Genomic DNA, 16,657 nt, shown 5'->3' on the forward strand with positions numbered 1-16,657 from the left:
TTGCTTCATACGAGGGGCAGGCAAAGTATTTTTAATTTGGGCCAGCAGGCATTTACATTATCAAAGGTCCTGTCATACTGTACTGTGTTGGTTGCATTAATCTCGTTATTTTCTTCCTAAAAAATATTTTTGTCATTCAATAATTGTTTATTGTATATTAAAATATGTATATATTTTGTTATGAATAAATGACATACAGGGGGTGCAAAAGTAGGTATAGTTATAAAAATAAAAGCATGCACATTACTTGTTTATTATACAAAATAAAAATACTGTACATTCATCATGTCACTAATTTCACCAATGAGATACTATTGTATACCTACTTTTGCAACCAACATATATAATAAATTAATTTGAATGAGTGATGCAATATAAAACAGAATCATTTTATTAAAATATCATTTATCTCATGAAATACTTGGTTTAATTAATTTTACAAATATAAAAAATTAAATTTTATATTTTATAAAATTAAATATAATATTTGCAAAATTAACCTTTTTTTATATGCACCGTTAACACTTCAGTTTCATTAAATTGGCCAACTATTACATTTCTAGTAAAAAAACAACAACATATTTTACACACGTTTACTTTAACTCCTAATGACCTGGCTCATCAAAAAAAAAAATCAATGTGGCCCTTGAACAAAAGTTTGCACAACCAGCTAAGTCAAACAAATACACGAACACATTGAAGATGGATACATAAATGTAGCCGGGTCTTTGGAAAGATTGGACTGGACACAAAATAATTTTTAGGTGGGCTTTATTCCCGACTGAACAATGAAAAATTGTTCAGCATTAAGATGAAAGACTGAGATGTTAACTGAATTTTAAAAGAGTTGGAAAAGGGATCTAAGAGATCAAAGAAAATTATCTAACAGATTAAGGAAAATTTCACCATAATAAACAACAGCAGTGGCTTGTCGACACTTTCCGGCATGTTGGGTGTATACAAAACACGTGGAAAAACACAAATGATCTCCCCTGCTATACAGCTGTTCACACGACTCACTAGCGGCAGATTTCAAACTCCGAAACACGATATTTTGCTCTGAATATCGCCAGGGTTACAACGACGATCATGGGTGTATCAAGTTGGGACAAGCAGTAGCCACAGTTCAACGACTACCCTCCTTCACGTGCATGTCACCCTTACTTCGCTTCCTGGTCTGATTCCCACACGCTCTATATGTTCCCGCGTGTTTTCATCTAGCGTGGCTCTTAAAGTGACAGTGCTACATTTGTTAAACGAGGCAGCCTTCACTACAAAAGTCTAAGTATGGTTCACCTGGTTACATAAAAGTAATGTGAATGAGGGGCAAAGTCTGTTAAATATTCCTTACAAACTTAATAAGAAAATAAAAAAGGACCATTTTAATTTAATTTAGAAAATAAACCTGAGCCCTGTGTCGGGAACGTATATAGCACATGCGCACTGAGCTGGTATGACTTTCGGGAGAAAAAAAAAAGAAAAAGAATTGCTCCATTGTGACGTCATCGCAGGAATGGAGGAGGATCTGTATACACCGAATGTTCAACTCCAGTCCGTTGACGTCACCCGTAGTAAAAAAAAGTCACTTAACCACATTGTCGCAAAAGTGGACGAGGACACTTTTGCGACTCGTCGTGGAAGCGTCCGGAATGTTTTTTTTGTTAAATTCCTTTTTTTCTCTGCCCTTCAGAAGAGAACCTTCTTGACGCACGCGCAGTAACGTAGGCCGGCAGCTGACAGGACAAGCGAAGAAGAAAAGTAAAGGAGTGAAACAGGAAGTTTGACAACAATTCCAAAGACGCAAAGAAGCAGGTGAGACAATGCTTCAAGAAAATCTAAAGTGTTACCTTACATTACCGATGTGCTGGGAAAAAATGTGCTAAACTAGACAGTGCTTAGATTAAAAATAGAGGATTTAGTTCATTCTCATAAAATTCTCAGTATTAGTGCAACATTTAGGTGGGAAATGCTCCTCCCACCTTGTAAATAGTTTGACGTGTTGTTTGAAGCGTACTTGGAGAAGAGTCTGATAAAACTGGCAGTTCCGCAGTCTCCATCCATCCATTTTCCAGAACGCTTGTTCATTTGGGTTTTGCCATACATATCCCACCTGATTTGAGGAGAAAGACAGGGTACACTCTGGATTGCTTGACAGCCAATTGTAGGACCAAAATAGACACACAAAAAAAAAAAACACCCAGGAAGTTTGTATCGAGCTTGTCCTTATTAGGGTTACAGGTGAGCTGAAGCCTATCACAGGTGACAATTTGAGTGAGAGGCAGGCTACATCCTTGACTGGTCGCGGCCAATGGCAGGGTACATGCAGACAACAAACCATCTATTAATGTGCTATAGTGCCTGTCCTTATTTGGGTACATTTCCGCTTCAATTTAACAACCTGGGGCATATCAGTGTTTAAAAACAACCTCTGTTATCTTAAACATAGTCTAACCCCATTGGTCACTTTTGCTTCGGCCATCTATTTTCTACAAGAGTCGTCAATAGGGTAAATATCACCCTCAAATGTTGAGCAACCACGTGTGTACCAATGTTGAAAACTAATCGCCATTATCCTTCCTCATGATACATGGTCTAATTTTGCCGATGTGATAATACTGGGCCAATTTTGCTTAGGCCATCAATTCATTCATCCATTCATTTTCAAGGCCTACCTTTGTATGTGTATGTTCAGGGAGCGTATGCTCGGTGATGACCAGTGAAAAAAAGCGGAGTGGCTTCCAGATCACTAGCGTGACATCAGACTTCAGTCAAACCTGGGCCGGCCAATCAGCTCCCGGCGTGTTCCTGACAGTCGTCCAAACGTCGTCTACCTCCCACAGTCCCCGGGGCAGCTCCTCCCAGCCCACGACACCCTCCCTGAAGAGGAAACACATCTCGCATGATGCCTTAGGGCAGGGGGCAGGCGCCTCATCCAGGTTCCGACTGGTCCGCTTGGCAGGAGGCAGCACAGGCGGGCGAGAGCATGGCGACACATATGGGCGTGGCCGTTGGATGTGCACGGACTTTACGGATGGGCCGGGGCTGAAACGGGTCATGGACAGCATAAGACACGCACAATCACTGGAGTCTTTGGAGTCAATTACAGGAGCAGTCCATTTACCATCTCAGCCAATCGGAGATGGAGGAACGGTGGGGCGACGAGTGCCTTCCCCACCTCCGCCATTACGCTTGGCCTCTAACGCCGGGGGGCAGGTACAACAAAGCATCACTGAGAGGAACATGAAGTAACTTAGCAAGACTTGAAGGGCCCTGAAGAGACTGGTTTGGGTTTTATCGGGACATGACTTGTAGAGACATGGAGAAACCTCTAGGGATATGACTTTTAGGGACTCACAGAACCTTGAAAGGACTTGTTGGTACATGACTAGAAGATTCAGATTCAGAAAACTTTATTTATCCCCATGGGGTAATTTGGACTTGGAAGGAACCTTAAGCGACTTGTTGGGACTTATTAGGGACATGCCTTGTGGGGGTATGAAGAGATTTAGAAGGGCATGACTTGTAGGGGGATGTAGAGACTTACAGTATATTGCTAAGTATTAGGAACATGTAGGGATTTTTTTGGGGTTATTTAAAGACTTTGAGGGACATGAAAACACTTGTAGGGACATGAAGAGACATGAGACTTGAAGATGCATTGGGATTTCTTGGGGCATGAGACTTGAAGAAACGTGTCAGAACTTTTAGGAACTAGAAGAGAATTTTAGAGACTTTTAGACTTGCGGGGACTTTTAGCAACATGAAGAGACTTTCAGAGATATGAAGGGACTTTAACTGATATAAAGGGACTTGAAAGAACATGAAGATATGTGTAACGACTTACAGGGACATGTAAGGAGATCAGAAATTCACTGGGACTACTATGGATATGAAGAGACTTGTCTGGACACGAGACTTGAAGGGACATGTAGAGATTTGTTGGGACTTGTGGAGAAATGTGACTTGAAGAGACTTTTAAGATCATGTAGAGACTTCTTGGGACTTTTAGAGACAGGAAGGAATTTGTAAGGGCATGAAGAGACTTGTAGGGGCATAAAGAGTCTTTTAGGGACATGAAAAGACCCGAATAAACTTGCATGGACATGAACGAGACTTGCAGGACTATACTGGTTTTGATCACAAAGAAAGTAGAATGGTAAACTTCAAGATGATGATGTGGGTGCATTGGATCAAGAATCACCGATGAGACAGTGTTCAAAGTATTTCACCATTTTATTTTTGCTTACTCTGTGTGTCAGTCGGTCCTCAGGCTGTCTCGCTCTCAGCCGAGCTCTCCCCCTCCTACTCTGACCCTCATCCCCACTCCGACGGCGTTCAGCCTGGACCATAGCGCTGCCTTCAGCCTGCCGGCGGACATCAGGTAGTGTTGTGTGGGTCTGGGGACAAAGCAAAGGAGGGAGCTTTTTGTGACTAAATGTGTTTGTGTCTGTCGCCAGTGTGGTTGCCATCGACAACAAGATCGAACAGGCCATGGTGAGTAGTTCAGATCAGAAAACGACATCTTTCATCACACACATCCAGCTTTTATGGGGCAGAGTCTTCGTCCCACTGCATTGTTGGTTCACTTACCTGGAATATCGAGAGACTTGAACTTTGAGCGACATGAAAAGACTTTTCTAGGTTTGAAGACACCTGTAGGGACTGAGAGACTTGTAAGAACCTGTCAGGACAGGACTGTAAGGGAGATGAAGAAACACTATGACACTCTTAGGGACTGAAGAGACTTTTAGGGACATGAAGAGACTTTTCGTAACATGAAGAGACTTCTTGACTTGTAGGGACACTAAGGCATTTGTAGACATGTCAGAACTTGTGGGGACATGACTTTACGGGACTGAAGAGACTTGTCAGAAGTTGTAGGGACATGAAGAAATTTGAAAAGACTTTTAGGGACACGATGAGACCTGTAAGGGTGTAGGGTTGAGTTGCGCCTTGCCTAACTGCTGAGCACCTTGCTGCAATGGTGAGAGTCGATCAATCTGAGGACTCCCAATGCCTGCTCCCGTCTGAAGTTTACCCTCTGTCCACACTCAGGATCTGGTCAAGAGTCATTTGATGCTGGCTGTCCGGGAAGAGGTGGAACTACTGAGGGAGCAAATCAGGGAGCTGCAAGAGAGGAACCAGCAACTAGAGGCCGAAAACCGCGTCCTGCGTGCACATGCAGACTTACCAAGGCCTCCCTCACCCGCTGCTGCACCAATGACACAACGGGACAACAGTTCGACGCAGGGGGGATTGTGAGGGTTGCCACGCCAACAGCACCGTTTTCTATAGTGTGTGTAAATTTCCACTTCAAATTGCAAAACAGTGCCTAAGAGTGTTGAAAAATCAACATCCATTGTCCATCTCTTGTCAAACGGACTAATCCTTGGATAATTTTTTCTTAAGCTTTCCATCCACCCATCCATTTTGTATAATGGCAAGGGCACACCCTGAGCTGGTCGCCAGCAAATTTCAGGCTACATTTTGACAAGAAAAACACAACCAAAAAAAACATTCACATTCAAAACGGGACCCATGCAAACACGGGCAGCCGCAGCCAAGATTTTTAACGCGAACCTCAAAACTGTGAGGTAGACATGCTAACCACTACTCCACTGTGCTGCCCATTAAATAAGCAATCATAGGCAGTCGCTGTGACGTCTGAGCGCTTTCTCTGTCTCTGTGATTGATAGGTGATCAGTGCAGGATGTAGTGAAAATAAATTGTTTTTACAACAAAACTTAGTTGTTGTTGTTTTCTAAACACACACACACAAAGTGAACAAATGACTGCTTCTCAAATGTTCCAATTTCGGAGCGGTGCTTTTTTTATAACCATCGGCATCTAGATGACACACGCATGATGATTTTTTTGAACGCATTCTGTTAATCCCCCCAACCCCCTGATCTTTGCCTAGATTCTCTTTGTTGACAACTACTGTGAGTGTGTGTGTAACATTAACAGCTGATGTGACATCACTGATCCGCTGCTTGTTCAGAGGTGTCACCTAGGGACAGAGGCACCACTCTGACAGCCAAGCGGAGCCCAACAATGTTCTCCCTGTCACCGTCACTCATCTAAATATTATTTGGGGTGTATGACTCAAGAGTGTCAATAGTATCAAGCTGAAATTGAACATTTGCAATAATCCTGGGGAAAAATGACCTATTTGTGTGATAACACAGTGAGAGCACTTTGTGTTGCCATTAGGAGTCTTTGGCAGAGGATGCTGGCCCTTTAAGAGGGGAAGTGGGCAAGAGAAGCCCCCCTCCCACTCCCCCCTTGGAACTCCCCACCCCCTTCCTCCAGCACATTGTTCTGCCACTGCCGGCGAGCAGCGGCTTCCTCCGCACACTGCCCTCCGCAGCAAACACACACGGACAGACTGACGGACGCCTGGACTGGATGTGGACGCACGCCCCACGGTGGAAGGGCGGGTTGGAACGCCTGGTCACCGTCGATGACGCACAATTCGAAGCCTGACACTCAAACCGGAGACAAAGACACACCGGCTGGTTACAAGGATGCGCTGAGTGAAGACACGTCGCCGGACTCTGAACCAGCTCAGGTGACACACACACACACACACACACGGGCGCGCGCACACAGTGAACAAAGGGGTAATCACAGCATGATGCTACCTTTCCTGTTGTCATGGCAACCATATCATAGTCTGAAGTCATGAGGAAGAGACAAGCAGAGAGGAGGTTGTCAGTTCATTTTGATCAAACCAAGTCAAGGTCTTCCTAGCAGATATAAATCATTTTAGTGACAAATCCTCTTCCGCGCAGAGCAACAGGAAATGTTTGCGTGTGCGTGTGCGTGTGCGCGCACGTGTCCTACTTTTTGGCCTTTGTTTGACGGGCCCATAGAAAACACACAAAAATGTAAAGAGGCAAACGGAGATTCCCGCGAAAATAAGACGGCCGAGTGCATCAAAAAGGTTCCCCAAAGAGGAATAAAAGGCCCGCAGACATTAACACATCCACCTGTCTGTCTGTCTGTCTGTGTCAGCTGCCGGAGGTGAGGCGGTTGCCATGGCACCCTCAACATCATCAGGGGAAATAGGAGACTTGTAAGGACTTTCACAGACTTGAAGAAACATGAAGAGACCGAAAGGGATTTTTAGGGACGAGACTTGAGGATTACAACCAAAGGAACAACAGCCATAGAACGGGTAATGTTGGTTGGCATGACATACTCATCAAAGGAACTATGACAACTGAAGCAATATCAAAAGACTTTCAATGATTTTTTTTTTTTTTTAAGGACATGACAAGACTTGTGGGAATTGGTATGGACATGATTTGGAAAAGACTTGTTAGGAAAATGACTTGGAAGGACATAAAGACACTTCTATTCAGTTTTGTGTACATCAGGAGATACAAGAGACTTGTTAGGACATATATAGACTTGAAGGGACATGAAGACACTTGTAGGGACTTATAAATACATATAGAGACTTGGAGGGACGTGTAAGGATCATTAGGAACAAGACGAGGCTTCTCGGAACTTTAAGGGATATGACAAGACTTAAGGGACATAATGAGATCTGTAGACCAATGACTTGGGATTTGTTATGGGCACAAGACTTGTACGGACATAATCTACGATGAACAAATGTCACAGACATTATCACGTCCACCAATCTGTCTGACAGGTGCTCCGGAGGTGAGGCAGCTGCCATGGCACCCCGACCGTCGTCGGGGGAATTATGGGGTCTCCACCTGATGCCCCCGCGCATCCTGGTGGACTGCTGCCTTCCCAACGGTACGAGTTTGCTCACCTGTTTCGTTTTCCAATCCGACACCGTTTACAATGTCGGCGTTGTGTTGTTCGCAGGGATGATGGTGAGTCTGGAGTGTCTTCGAGAAACTCCTCTCATCAGCATCAAACAGCAGCTCTTCACAGAGGCCAGGAAGTATCCCCTCTACCACCTTCTCCAGGTACGGCCGTTATCGGGCACTGCGGCCTTTACTGTCGGAGATTACTGGTGGCGGGGACATGAAGAGACAAGAAGAAATCAAAAGACTTGAACAGACAGAAAGGGACATGAGGATTTGTCGGGACTTAGGCGGACAAGAATTTATATGAACATGACTTGCAATGATACGACACTTCTCTGGACATTTGGGGATTTCTGGGCACACTCAGGAACATAACAAAACTTGAAAGGACATGACTTCTAGAGACATTCAGAGACTTCTATGGGTACGAAAAAACTTGTAGCGACACAAAGCGACTGTTAGGGACAAGAAAAGATTGTCGAAACTTGTCGGGGAAAGAGAAAACTTGATGGGACTTGTAGGACCCTTTGCTCTCTGGCCGACGACAGGAGGAGTCCAGCTACATCTTTGTGGGCGTGACCCAGGAAGCAGAAAGGGAAGAATTTTACGATGAGACAAGGCGGCTGTGCGACCTCCGCTTGTTTCACCCCATCCTGAAAGTGATTGAGCCCCTGGGAAATCGTGAGGAGAAGATTCTGAACCGAGAGATCGGTAAGGTCCGGGGAAGGGGGGATGGCAAAGTACCGGTTGCCTCGCTAGAATCCCATGGCCATGCCACACTGTTTACTCACAGGATTCGCCATCGGGATGCCAGTCTGCGAGTTTGAAATGATGAAGGACCCGGAGGTTCAAGACTTCCGTCGAGCCATATTGGGCGTGTGCAGGGAGGCCATGGAGGAGCGGGAGGGGGGTGGCGCCCACAGCCAAGCGCTCTACGTTTATCCCCCAAATGTCGAGTCCAGCCCCCAACTCCCACAGCACATCTACAGCAAGCTGGACAAAGGTAGAAGACTCTTGTCCATCACAAGTGCAAAACTGCATCTTGCATATCTGAATGAAACTGACTTCTACTCTCGGACATGAAGAAGTTTCCAGTGGTTTGGAGGACATGAATTCGAAGGACTTTCAGGGATATTGGATGCTTGAATAGAGTTTAAGGGACTTTTAGGGACACGATTTGTAGGGAGTTGTTGGTACATAGAGACGTTTCTTGCTATGAAGAACATGAAGGGATTTGAAGGGTGATGGAGAGACTTATGAAGACATAAAGAAACTTAGTCCACTCCTGCGCCAGACCTTTCCATCAAGGAAATGACAAGAACTGACTCGCTTCCTTGTGTCTCTCCACAGGCAGACTGATTGTAACCATTTGGGTGATCGTGTCGCCGACAAACTCCAAACAGAAATATACGCTAAAGGTAACCCTGGGTGCTGCAAAACCCGATATTTGTAAAAGAGAGAACATATTTAAAAACAAATCAACATTTCAAAATACGCTTTTTACACAAGTCTAAAACCAAAGGACCGTACTGGCCCGAATATAAGACAGTGTTTTTTGCATTGAAATTTTACTGAAAAAGTGGGGGTCGTCTTATATTCGGGGTCTAGTCATTATACCCATTCACGACGCTAGATGGCGCCAGAATCAATGAAGCGAATGCTGAACTTGACTCCCCAGGCCAAAGTGAACCCCTGCCACGAAGAATAAAAATAAAAATAGCGGTAGCACGAAGAAGAAAAATAAAAAATAGCGCTAAGAAGGAAACGAGAAGAAAATTATAAAAGAGATAACAGAAAATGGAGAAACGTAGTGACAATCTGGAGAAAAGTGGGTCGAAGATCGGCCAGGTTAACCGGCAGCTGAGGAGAAGTTATGATGTAATTTACATTTCAAAAACCAAAAGCCATTCATTTACGAATGTGATTGCACTTTAGATTTGAATGAGGCAAAATAACATGCTTTTTCTCTCAAATATATTGTTATAATCATTTGTTTCAGATGTACTGTAATTATTTTCTGTATAAAAATTAATTTGGTGTTCAAAAAGCCTTTTTTCAAACTTGAGTCTTGAAAAAGAGGGGGTCGTCTTATAATCAGGGCCGTCTTATATTCGGGCCAATACGGTAAGTGTTCTAACCAACAGTGCATGTGTGATGTTAGGAGGCAGTCTATCGGAGCCCAAGATATTGCTTAAATCGCAAATTTTGGCGACATATCGCTGCCGTGGTAGACGAAATGCAATATAATGAGTACAGTCTGTACTTTTTTTTTTTAACTTCAATAACTCACCTGAAAGATTTACTTTCCTCGGCGTGCACAGGTGAGCCACGATAGCCTTCCCGAGCAGCTGATAGCAGAGTCCATCAGGAAGAAGAGCAGGTCCATGCACCTTTCCCCTCAGCAGCTCCGCCTCTGCGTACAAGAATACCAGGGCCAGTACATCCTCAAGGTAGACCCGGAATTCGACTCTTACCGTGGCCGTCTGACTCAAGCTCACACAATATCCTCAGGTGTGTGGCTGTGACGAGTACCTGTTGGAAAAGTATCCACTCAGTCAGTACAAGGTAACAGCTTTCACGGATAGGTCCTCCCACTCCATTAGAAAGCCGTTTGAACATTTATTCGAAATCGTATACTACAAAAAAAACAAACAAACAGCCTCACCTGTGACTTCTATCTGCCCGCAGTACATCCGCTCCTGTATCATCGTAGGTCGTCTTCCTCACCTCATGCTGGTCTCCAAGGACAGTCTTTACTGTCAACTTCCTGCCTCCAGCTTCGTCACTCCTTCCTACAGGTAAGCCTAGCGCTCAAACGGAGAACCGATTGGGTGTCGAGGACCTGTTTACGTTTCAGTCGCCGGACCCCGCAGCCATCTCCCTGTCCCGGAGGGACCGATGGCTCTCCGCCACGCTCGCTGTGGGCCTTCAACAGCCGGCTGAGGGTCCGACTGCTCTGCGCCACCTACGTCAACGTCAACATCCGAGACATTGACAAGGTTCGTCCGCATGTCTTTGTCCCGCGCCGTCTTTGTCTGACTCTGTCTAACGCTGTGTGTAGATCTACGTAAGAACAGGGATTTATCATGGAGGAGAGCCGCTGTGTGACAATGTCAACACGCAAAGAGTCCCATGCTCGAACCCGAGGTAACATACCGACCAGTGACTTTTAATAATTCCTTTTTTCCCCTGCAACTACGAGTTTAAACAGGACTTATACTTTTATCTGTCTTTTTTTTTCTTTTAAACTAGTATCCGCACTCCTACTTAAAATCACCATTTTACCTCTTCTGCATAACACGTAGATGGAACGAATGGCTGACCTACGATATCTACCTGGCCGACCTGCCCCGCTCAGCCCGACTCTGCCTGTCTATCTGCTCTGTGAAGGGAAGGAAAGGAGCTAAGGAGGTAGGAAAGGAGAGGAGAAAGGAAACAGGAAGTAGGAGAGAAGAGGAAGAGAAGCCACCAAATGAATGACTCTCTGTCCATTTGTCCGTCAGGAACACTGTCCACTGGCTTGGGGAAATGTGAATCTCTTCGACTATAAGGACATTCTGGTTTCGGGGAAAGTGGCGTTAAGTTTGTGGCCCGTGCCTCACGGCCTCGAAGACTTGCTGAACCCTATTGGGGTGGCCGGTTCCAATCCTAACAAGGTAAGCCACCCTGGGGTTTTTGCATCTGGTCTGGCCCCCAAGATCAGCTCTCCTAATTGGTTGTTCCTGATCGCTAGGAATCTCCCTGTGTCGAACTCGAGTTCTCCTGGTTCAACCAGCCGGTTGTTTTTCCAGACGAGCAGCAAATTGAAGAACACGCCAACTGGACCATCAGCAGGGAGCTGGGTTTCAACTACACGCATGGCCTGGTAAAACACACACACACACACACACACACACACACACACACACACACACACACACACACACACACACACAGCCTTGCTGGCAGACAAACAAAAAGCCTGTCTCACTGTGTAGAACAGTCGCCTGGCGTGTGACAGCAGTGTTTCAGCAGCAGATGCTGAGCAGCTTCGGTGCCTTTGCTCCAAAGATCCCCTCTATGAACTCTCGGAACAAGAGAAGGACTTCCTGTGGAGACACAGGTGAGGACCAAATTCTCACGCATGCAAGCAAGGGTCTAATCGTTATATTGTGTGTGTGTGTGTCTCGCTGTTTTGCAGACATTACTGTGTCAATATTCCAGAGTCTCTTCCCAAGCTCCTTCTTTCTGTCAAATGGAATTCCAGAGATGAAGTATCTCAGGTAGGAGATGTACAATCAAATTCCAAAGGTTGGTAGGAAATAAGGCATACACGTCAAGTCACTTTTGGGTTAAAAGCAAGTCATAGGTCAGGTCATACAATCTTGCTCAGTGACATCTGTGTCATGTACTGTTCAAGTTAAGTCTAATAACTACAAAGAAAGTCGTACAATCCACTATTAAATGTAAAAAACAACAACAACAACAATAAAATTATTTATACAATGTCCATTATAGATTTTTTCACTATAGGCACAATTGGGATGACTGAACTGATGCCCCACTTCTCTTGAACTCATTGCTTATTTATCTGCCCAACTCCTCTTGCCAGATGTACTGCCTTTTGAAGGAGTGGCCTCTGATGGAGTCTGAGTCAGCTCTGGAGTTACTGGACTGCAACTTTCCTGACCCGATGGTGAGAGAGTTTGCGCTGCGCTGCCTGGTCCAGAGTCTGACGGACGACAAGCTCTCCCAGTACCTACTGCAGCTCGTACAGGTTTGCTACTCACCTGGAGGCAGAGGTGTGCAAATCCAGGTCCAGCGAGTAAAAACCCTGCCACAGTTTGGCTTTCGTCACACGTGCTTCGTCTCAAGAGCTTGTTTACCTGCCGTTTGAGTTGAAGCACCTGTGGCGAAACGTAAACTGTGGCGGAGTTTTTACTACCTGGACTTGGACTTGCCATCTCTGTCCTCAGGGAAAGATACGCCACCCTTGCACACAAGCGGAAATATATTTGTAATACGTTTTCAGGTGTTGAAGTATGAGATGTACCTGGACAACCCGCTGGCCCGTTTCCTGATCAAGAAAGCCTTGACCAATCAGAGGATTGGACACTTCTTCTTCTGGCATCTCAAGTGAGCAAGACGATCAGAGGTTGATGACTTGAGAGGCCGACGGGCGGAATTGACATTGGCGTGTTGCCGTCATCAGGTCAGAGATGCACAATAAGACGGTGTCGCGTCGCTTTGGCTTGCTGCTGGAAGCCTTCTGCAGAGCATGTGGCATGTACCTCAAACACCTGAACCGACAGGTAAGGGGAGGCCCCTTCTGTCCGTTATTCGGTCCTTGATTGGTTGAACCATGGGATCTATGCATGCGTGCATGCAGGTGGAGGCCATGGATAAACTGGTGAACCTCACAGATACGCTGAAACAGGAAAAGAAAGACGAGACGCAGAAAGTAAGGAACGGAAGCGTGGAGCCACGCACCCGAGTCTGACTTGTTCCATAATCCCATGCGGCGATTGCTTCTTTAGACTCAGATGAAGTTCCTGGTGGAGCACATGTCCCGTCCAGATTACATGGAAGCTCTGCAGGGATTCGTCTCTCCTTTGAACCCCGTGCACCAGCTGGGACACCTCAGGTGATACTCCCTCCACCAATGCTGCTGCTATGCAATGCAGAAGTGGGACATTTAGCGTGAGTCAGACCTGAGCTGCCAATTCGGAGAACTGGGACTTGCTTGACTAAAATTTTGGGGTCGATTCCGTTAGACTTTGTGGGTGTTTATTTATGACTTGCTCCTACTTGTGAGTCTGTGAAACTCGATCTGTGTGGCCAGGCTGGAGGAGTGCAGGATAATGTCGTCGGCAAAGCGCCCACTGTGGCTGAACTGGGAGAATCCCGACATCATGTCGGAGCTGCTCTTCACCAACAATGAGATCATCTTCAAGAATGGCGACGGTAGCAAGTGTTGCACGGGATGGCGGGTAATGTGGCTCCCGTGTGACCATCTCGTGTTTGAGTGTTTTCCAGATCTACGGCAGGACATGCTGACGCTACAGATCATCAAGATTATGGAGAATATCTGGCAGAACCAAGGCCTGGACCTGCGGTGAGACATCAGCGAAAATGACAAACACTCATGACTGAGGACTCACACTTTGTGTCTGTTGGTCTCAGCATGCTCCCCTATGGATGCCTGTCCATCGGCGACTGTGTTGGTCTCATCGAGGTGGTCAAGAGCAGTTTCACCATCATGCAGATTCAGTGCAAAGGAGGGCTGAAGGGGGCACTGCAGTTCAACTCCAACACTTTACATCACTGGATTAAAGACAAGAACCGTGGAGAGGCGTCAGTATCTGTTCGCTTGTGTGTCTGTCAGCATAAATTAGTTTCCACACCATGAGTAGACAGGATCCAAACGAAAAATCTATAATATCACTCGGCCGCAATAGGTGAACTGCAATTTAGTGGAGCAATCGGACGGGGATCCAAGCTGTTATAAACAAAGTGTGACCTCACTCTTTCAGGTATGATCGTGCCATCGACTTGTTTACCAGGTCGTGCGCCGGCTACTGTGTGGCCACGTTCATTCTGGGAATTGGCGACCGCCATAATTCCAACATCATGGTGAAAGAGAACGGACAGGTGAGTCCTGCCCCCCGCCACCTATACCCACCCCTCCGTCTCTGACCTACAGCTGTCCTGCAGCTCTTCCACATCGACTTCGGTCACTTCCTGGACCACAAGAAAAAGAAATTCGGTTACAAGCGGGAGCGGGTCCCCTTTGTCCTCACGCAGGACTTCCTGATCGTCATCAGCAAAGGAGTCCAGGAGTCAACCAAGACAAAAGAGTTTGACAGGTAGTCTTGTATTTTTGCCGCCCGTCTGTATGCGTGTGTGTGTCCAAGGACGTTGCTCACCCACCCGTCTCACCGACAGGTTCCAGGAGATGTGCTATAAGGCCTACCTTGCCATTCGCCAGCACGCCAGCCTCTTCATCAACTTGTTCTCTCTGCTGCTCGGATGCGGGATGCCTGAACTGCAGAGCTTCGACGACATTGCCTACCTGAGGAAAACCCTGGCACTGGGTAAACACACACACACACACACACACATTAAAAAAAAAAAAAAAAACAGTCAAAGCATCTGGCAAACGCTTTGGCATCTATCCAATATCTCAGATTTTCCATCTTGAGGCCCATGTACTTGAAAGGTTCACTCTTTCTCCTCGCTAGTAAGACAATTCAGCGCGCCAGTCGGTAAATAATTGCAATAATGGCTTCGTGGCAAGCCATTTGCGGGCATACTAGGACATTGACTTTAAGATGGATATCAAGGACATCGATTAAAAGCTCAAATGGCTTGGTACAAAGGCATCTGATGAAGTATGTTTTGTTTGTTTTTTTGGGGGGGGGGGGGGAACAGAGAAAAGCCAGCAGGAGGCGTTGGAGTACTTCAGCAAACAGATGAATGATGCCCATCATGGAGGCTGGAGCACCAAGATGGACTGGATCTTCCACACTATCCGACACATGCCCAATGAGCACTAGCTAACAAACGCACACGCACTACAACGTTGTAACAGCAACGCCAATCTCAGGGTTGCGGGTCCGAGAATGCCAAAGGCGTCGTCCCCTTCTTTCGGTGCTAATGTTAAGCCAGTGAGCTGCTGTTGTAGCATGCATTTGAAACAAACTTTATTGACCAGCTGCTGTGAAGACAAAAAAAAAAAAAAAAAAAAAGCAATAAAAACTTTGAGACAATCAGCCCGAGCCAATTTAGGGGGTTGGGGGGGGGGGGGGCTTTATTAGCAGGGGACAGAGTAGAAACACCTTTGAAATTTGGGGTTAAACCTATGAATTCTCGCATCAACAGCAGCATAACTGGTGAATGATGAAGAATGATTGGTTGTTGATGCAATCAGTTTATTGATTGAGTCCACTGCGTGTATAGTGATGTTTGCACTGTGTGACAGTACTTTGCTAAAACGAGGTGTGACTTTTGCGAAAGAAATCAATGAAATAAATGATTTCAAGAAGACGTTCTCAATGGTTGCGTCACTTATTTCATTTCGAAATGGTTTGCTTTGTCACCATCTTGTGGTTTATATTATTTATTACACACCTTTTCAACCCACAGAAGTATCTGAGGCTTACTCATACCTCACCTTTTGGCACAAAGTCCCAAAAATAAATCTAATTCACGAAGTAATGGTACACAAGTAAAAAACAATTGGGACCCTCAAAGTCAGTGGGCACAAAATTTGACTTATAGCTTGGCACTGATGTTTTAAGTGCAAAATATAGTTTGTCTTCCTTTTGGGGAGAGTGGAACATCAAGTTTGTGTTTCAGACCGCCTAAAGACAACAAAAACAAACGTTTTTTCGTCAGGGCTAGTTCAAGGTTGCAAAGACCTTCTCCAGACATTCAGTTTTAATGGTCACAAACAATTTTTCTTGTCACCATCAAATTTTGAACATGTTCAGAATTTATTTGCGGCTATTAGAACTATTTGCGAATGTCTGCCGAAGGTCTTTGGAACCTTGAACAAAACCTGGGAGAAAAACAAAACAAAAAACATGGCCATGCGCAAACACTGGCAAACCTTTGCTCCGCAGTGAGATATGGCCATTAGGAAAATGCAATAGTTTATACAGTTTGTCATCATCTTAGAAAAAGACAAGGATAACTGCAAGTTTGAACAGTATGAATTCTGCTATGAACTGGTGACATCTGGGGTTGCATTTTCAGGAAAAAGGAGAAATTATGTCACATTAAAATAGTGATTCCCAACCCACAACGCTTAAGTGCACCGCAGGAAATTATCCAATTTCAATTGTTTATCGACTACAAATAACGTAGCTTCAGTTCATCTATGCGTG

The 16,657-nt window shown here is 45.4% G+C and overlaps 2 protein-coding genes and 2 long non-coding RNA genes across 9 annotated transcripts; 2 read left to right on the top strand and 2 right to left on the bottom strand.

The window, feature by feature from the left end:
• Window positions 1-754: 754 nt before the first annotated feature.
• Window positions 755-4,386, bottom strand: LOC147209036 (uncharacterized). 3 transcript variants are annotated; one of them, XR_015099459.1, is made up of 4 exons: window positions 4,248-4,386; window positions 3,122-3,229; window positions 2,673-3,042; window positions 755-2,110 (listed from the first exon to the last, which is right to left on the bottom strand). It is a non-coding gene; the product is annotated as an uncharacterized LOC147209036 (long non-coding RNA). The 3 variants fall into 3 exon arrangements; XR_015099460.1 differs by having other exon boundaries at window positions 755-1,733; window positions 1,980-2,110; window positions 2,673-3,229; XR_015099458.1 differs by having other exon boundaries at window positions 2,673-3,229.
• On the top strand, window positions 2,710-5,743 carry tsc22d4 (TSC22 domain family member 4). Its single transcript, XM_086104423.1, has 4 exons — window positions 2,710-3,213; window positions 4,260-4,381; window positions 4,458-4,494; window positions 5,056-5,743. The coding sequence occupies exons 1-4, from the start codon at window positions 2,710-2,712 to the stop codon at window positions 5,260-5,262; spliced, it is 870 nt and encodes a 289-aa protein (XP_085960549.1). The 3' UTR covers window positions 5,263-5,743.
• Window positions 5,744-7,141: 1,398 nt separating this feature from the next.
• LOC147209038 (phosphatidylinositol 4,5-bisphosphate 3-kinase catalytic subunit alpha isoform-like) lies at window positions 7,142-15,815 on the top strand. Of its 4 annotated transcripts, XM_086104399.1 has the most exons (28): window positions 7,142-7,180; window positions 7,664-7,773; window positions 7,846-7,949; window positions 8,339-8,501; window positions 8,584-8,793; window positions 9,141-9,208; window positions 10,112-10,240; window positions 10,302-10,355; window positions 10,479-10,588; window positions 10,648-10,789; window positions 10,852-10,937; window positions 11,096-11,201; window positions 11,294-11,446; window positions 11,524-11,655; window positions 11,768-11,892; window positions 11,971-12,052; window positions 12,382-12,546; window positions 12,802-12,905; window positions 12,982-13,081; window positions 13,159-13,230; window positions 13,307-13,413; window positions 13,612-13,733; window positions 13,806-13,884; window positions 13,953-14,123; window positions 14,303-14,420; window positions 14,484-14,635; window positions 14,715-14,863; window positions 15,201-15,815. In XM_086104399.1, the coding sequence occupies exons 2-28, from the start codon at window positions 7,689-7,691 to the stop codon at window positions 15,323-15,325; spliced, it is 3,213 nt and encodes a 1,070-aa protein (XP_085960525.1). In that variant the 5' UTR covers window positions 7,142-7,180; window positions 7,664-7,688; the 3' UTR covers window positions 15,326-15,815. The 4 variants fall into 4 exon arrangements, with proteins under 4 accessions (XP_085960525.1, XP_085960507.1, XP_085960516.1 ...); XM_086104381.1 differs by having other exon boundaries at window positions 13,612-13,884; XM_086104390.1 differs by having other exon boundaries at window positions 11,582-11,655; window positions 11,773-11,892; window positions 13,612-13,884.
• On the bottom strand, window positions 7,768-10,591 carry LOC147209039 (uncharacterized). The gene is made up of 4 exons (XR_015099461.1): window positions 10,456-10,591; window positions 10,265-10,322; window positions 10,081-10,203; window positions 7,768-7,993 (listed from the first exon to the last, which is right to left on the bottom strand). It is a non-coding gene; the product is annotated as an uncharacterized LOC147209039 (long non-coding RNA).
• Window positions 15,816-16,657: the final 842 nt, after the last annotated feature.

Source organism: Hippocampus guttulatus, chromosome 2, assembly GCF_054856545.1.
Source record: "Hippocampus guttulatus isolate MCC_2025c chromosome 2, RoL_Hgut_1.0, whole genome shotgun sequence".
In the NCBI taxonomy this organism is placed as follows: domain Eukaryota; kingdom Metazoa; phylum Chordata; class Actinopteri; order Syngnathiformes; family Syngnathidae; genus Hippocampus; species Hippocampus guttulatus.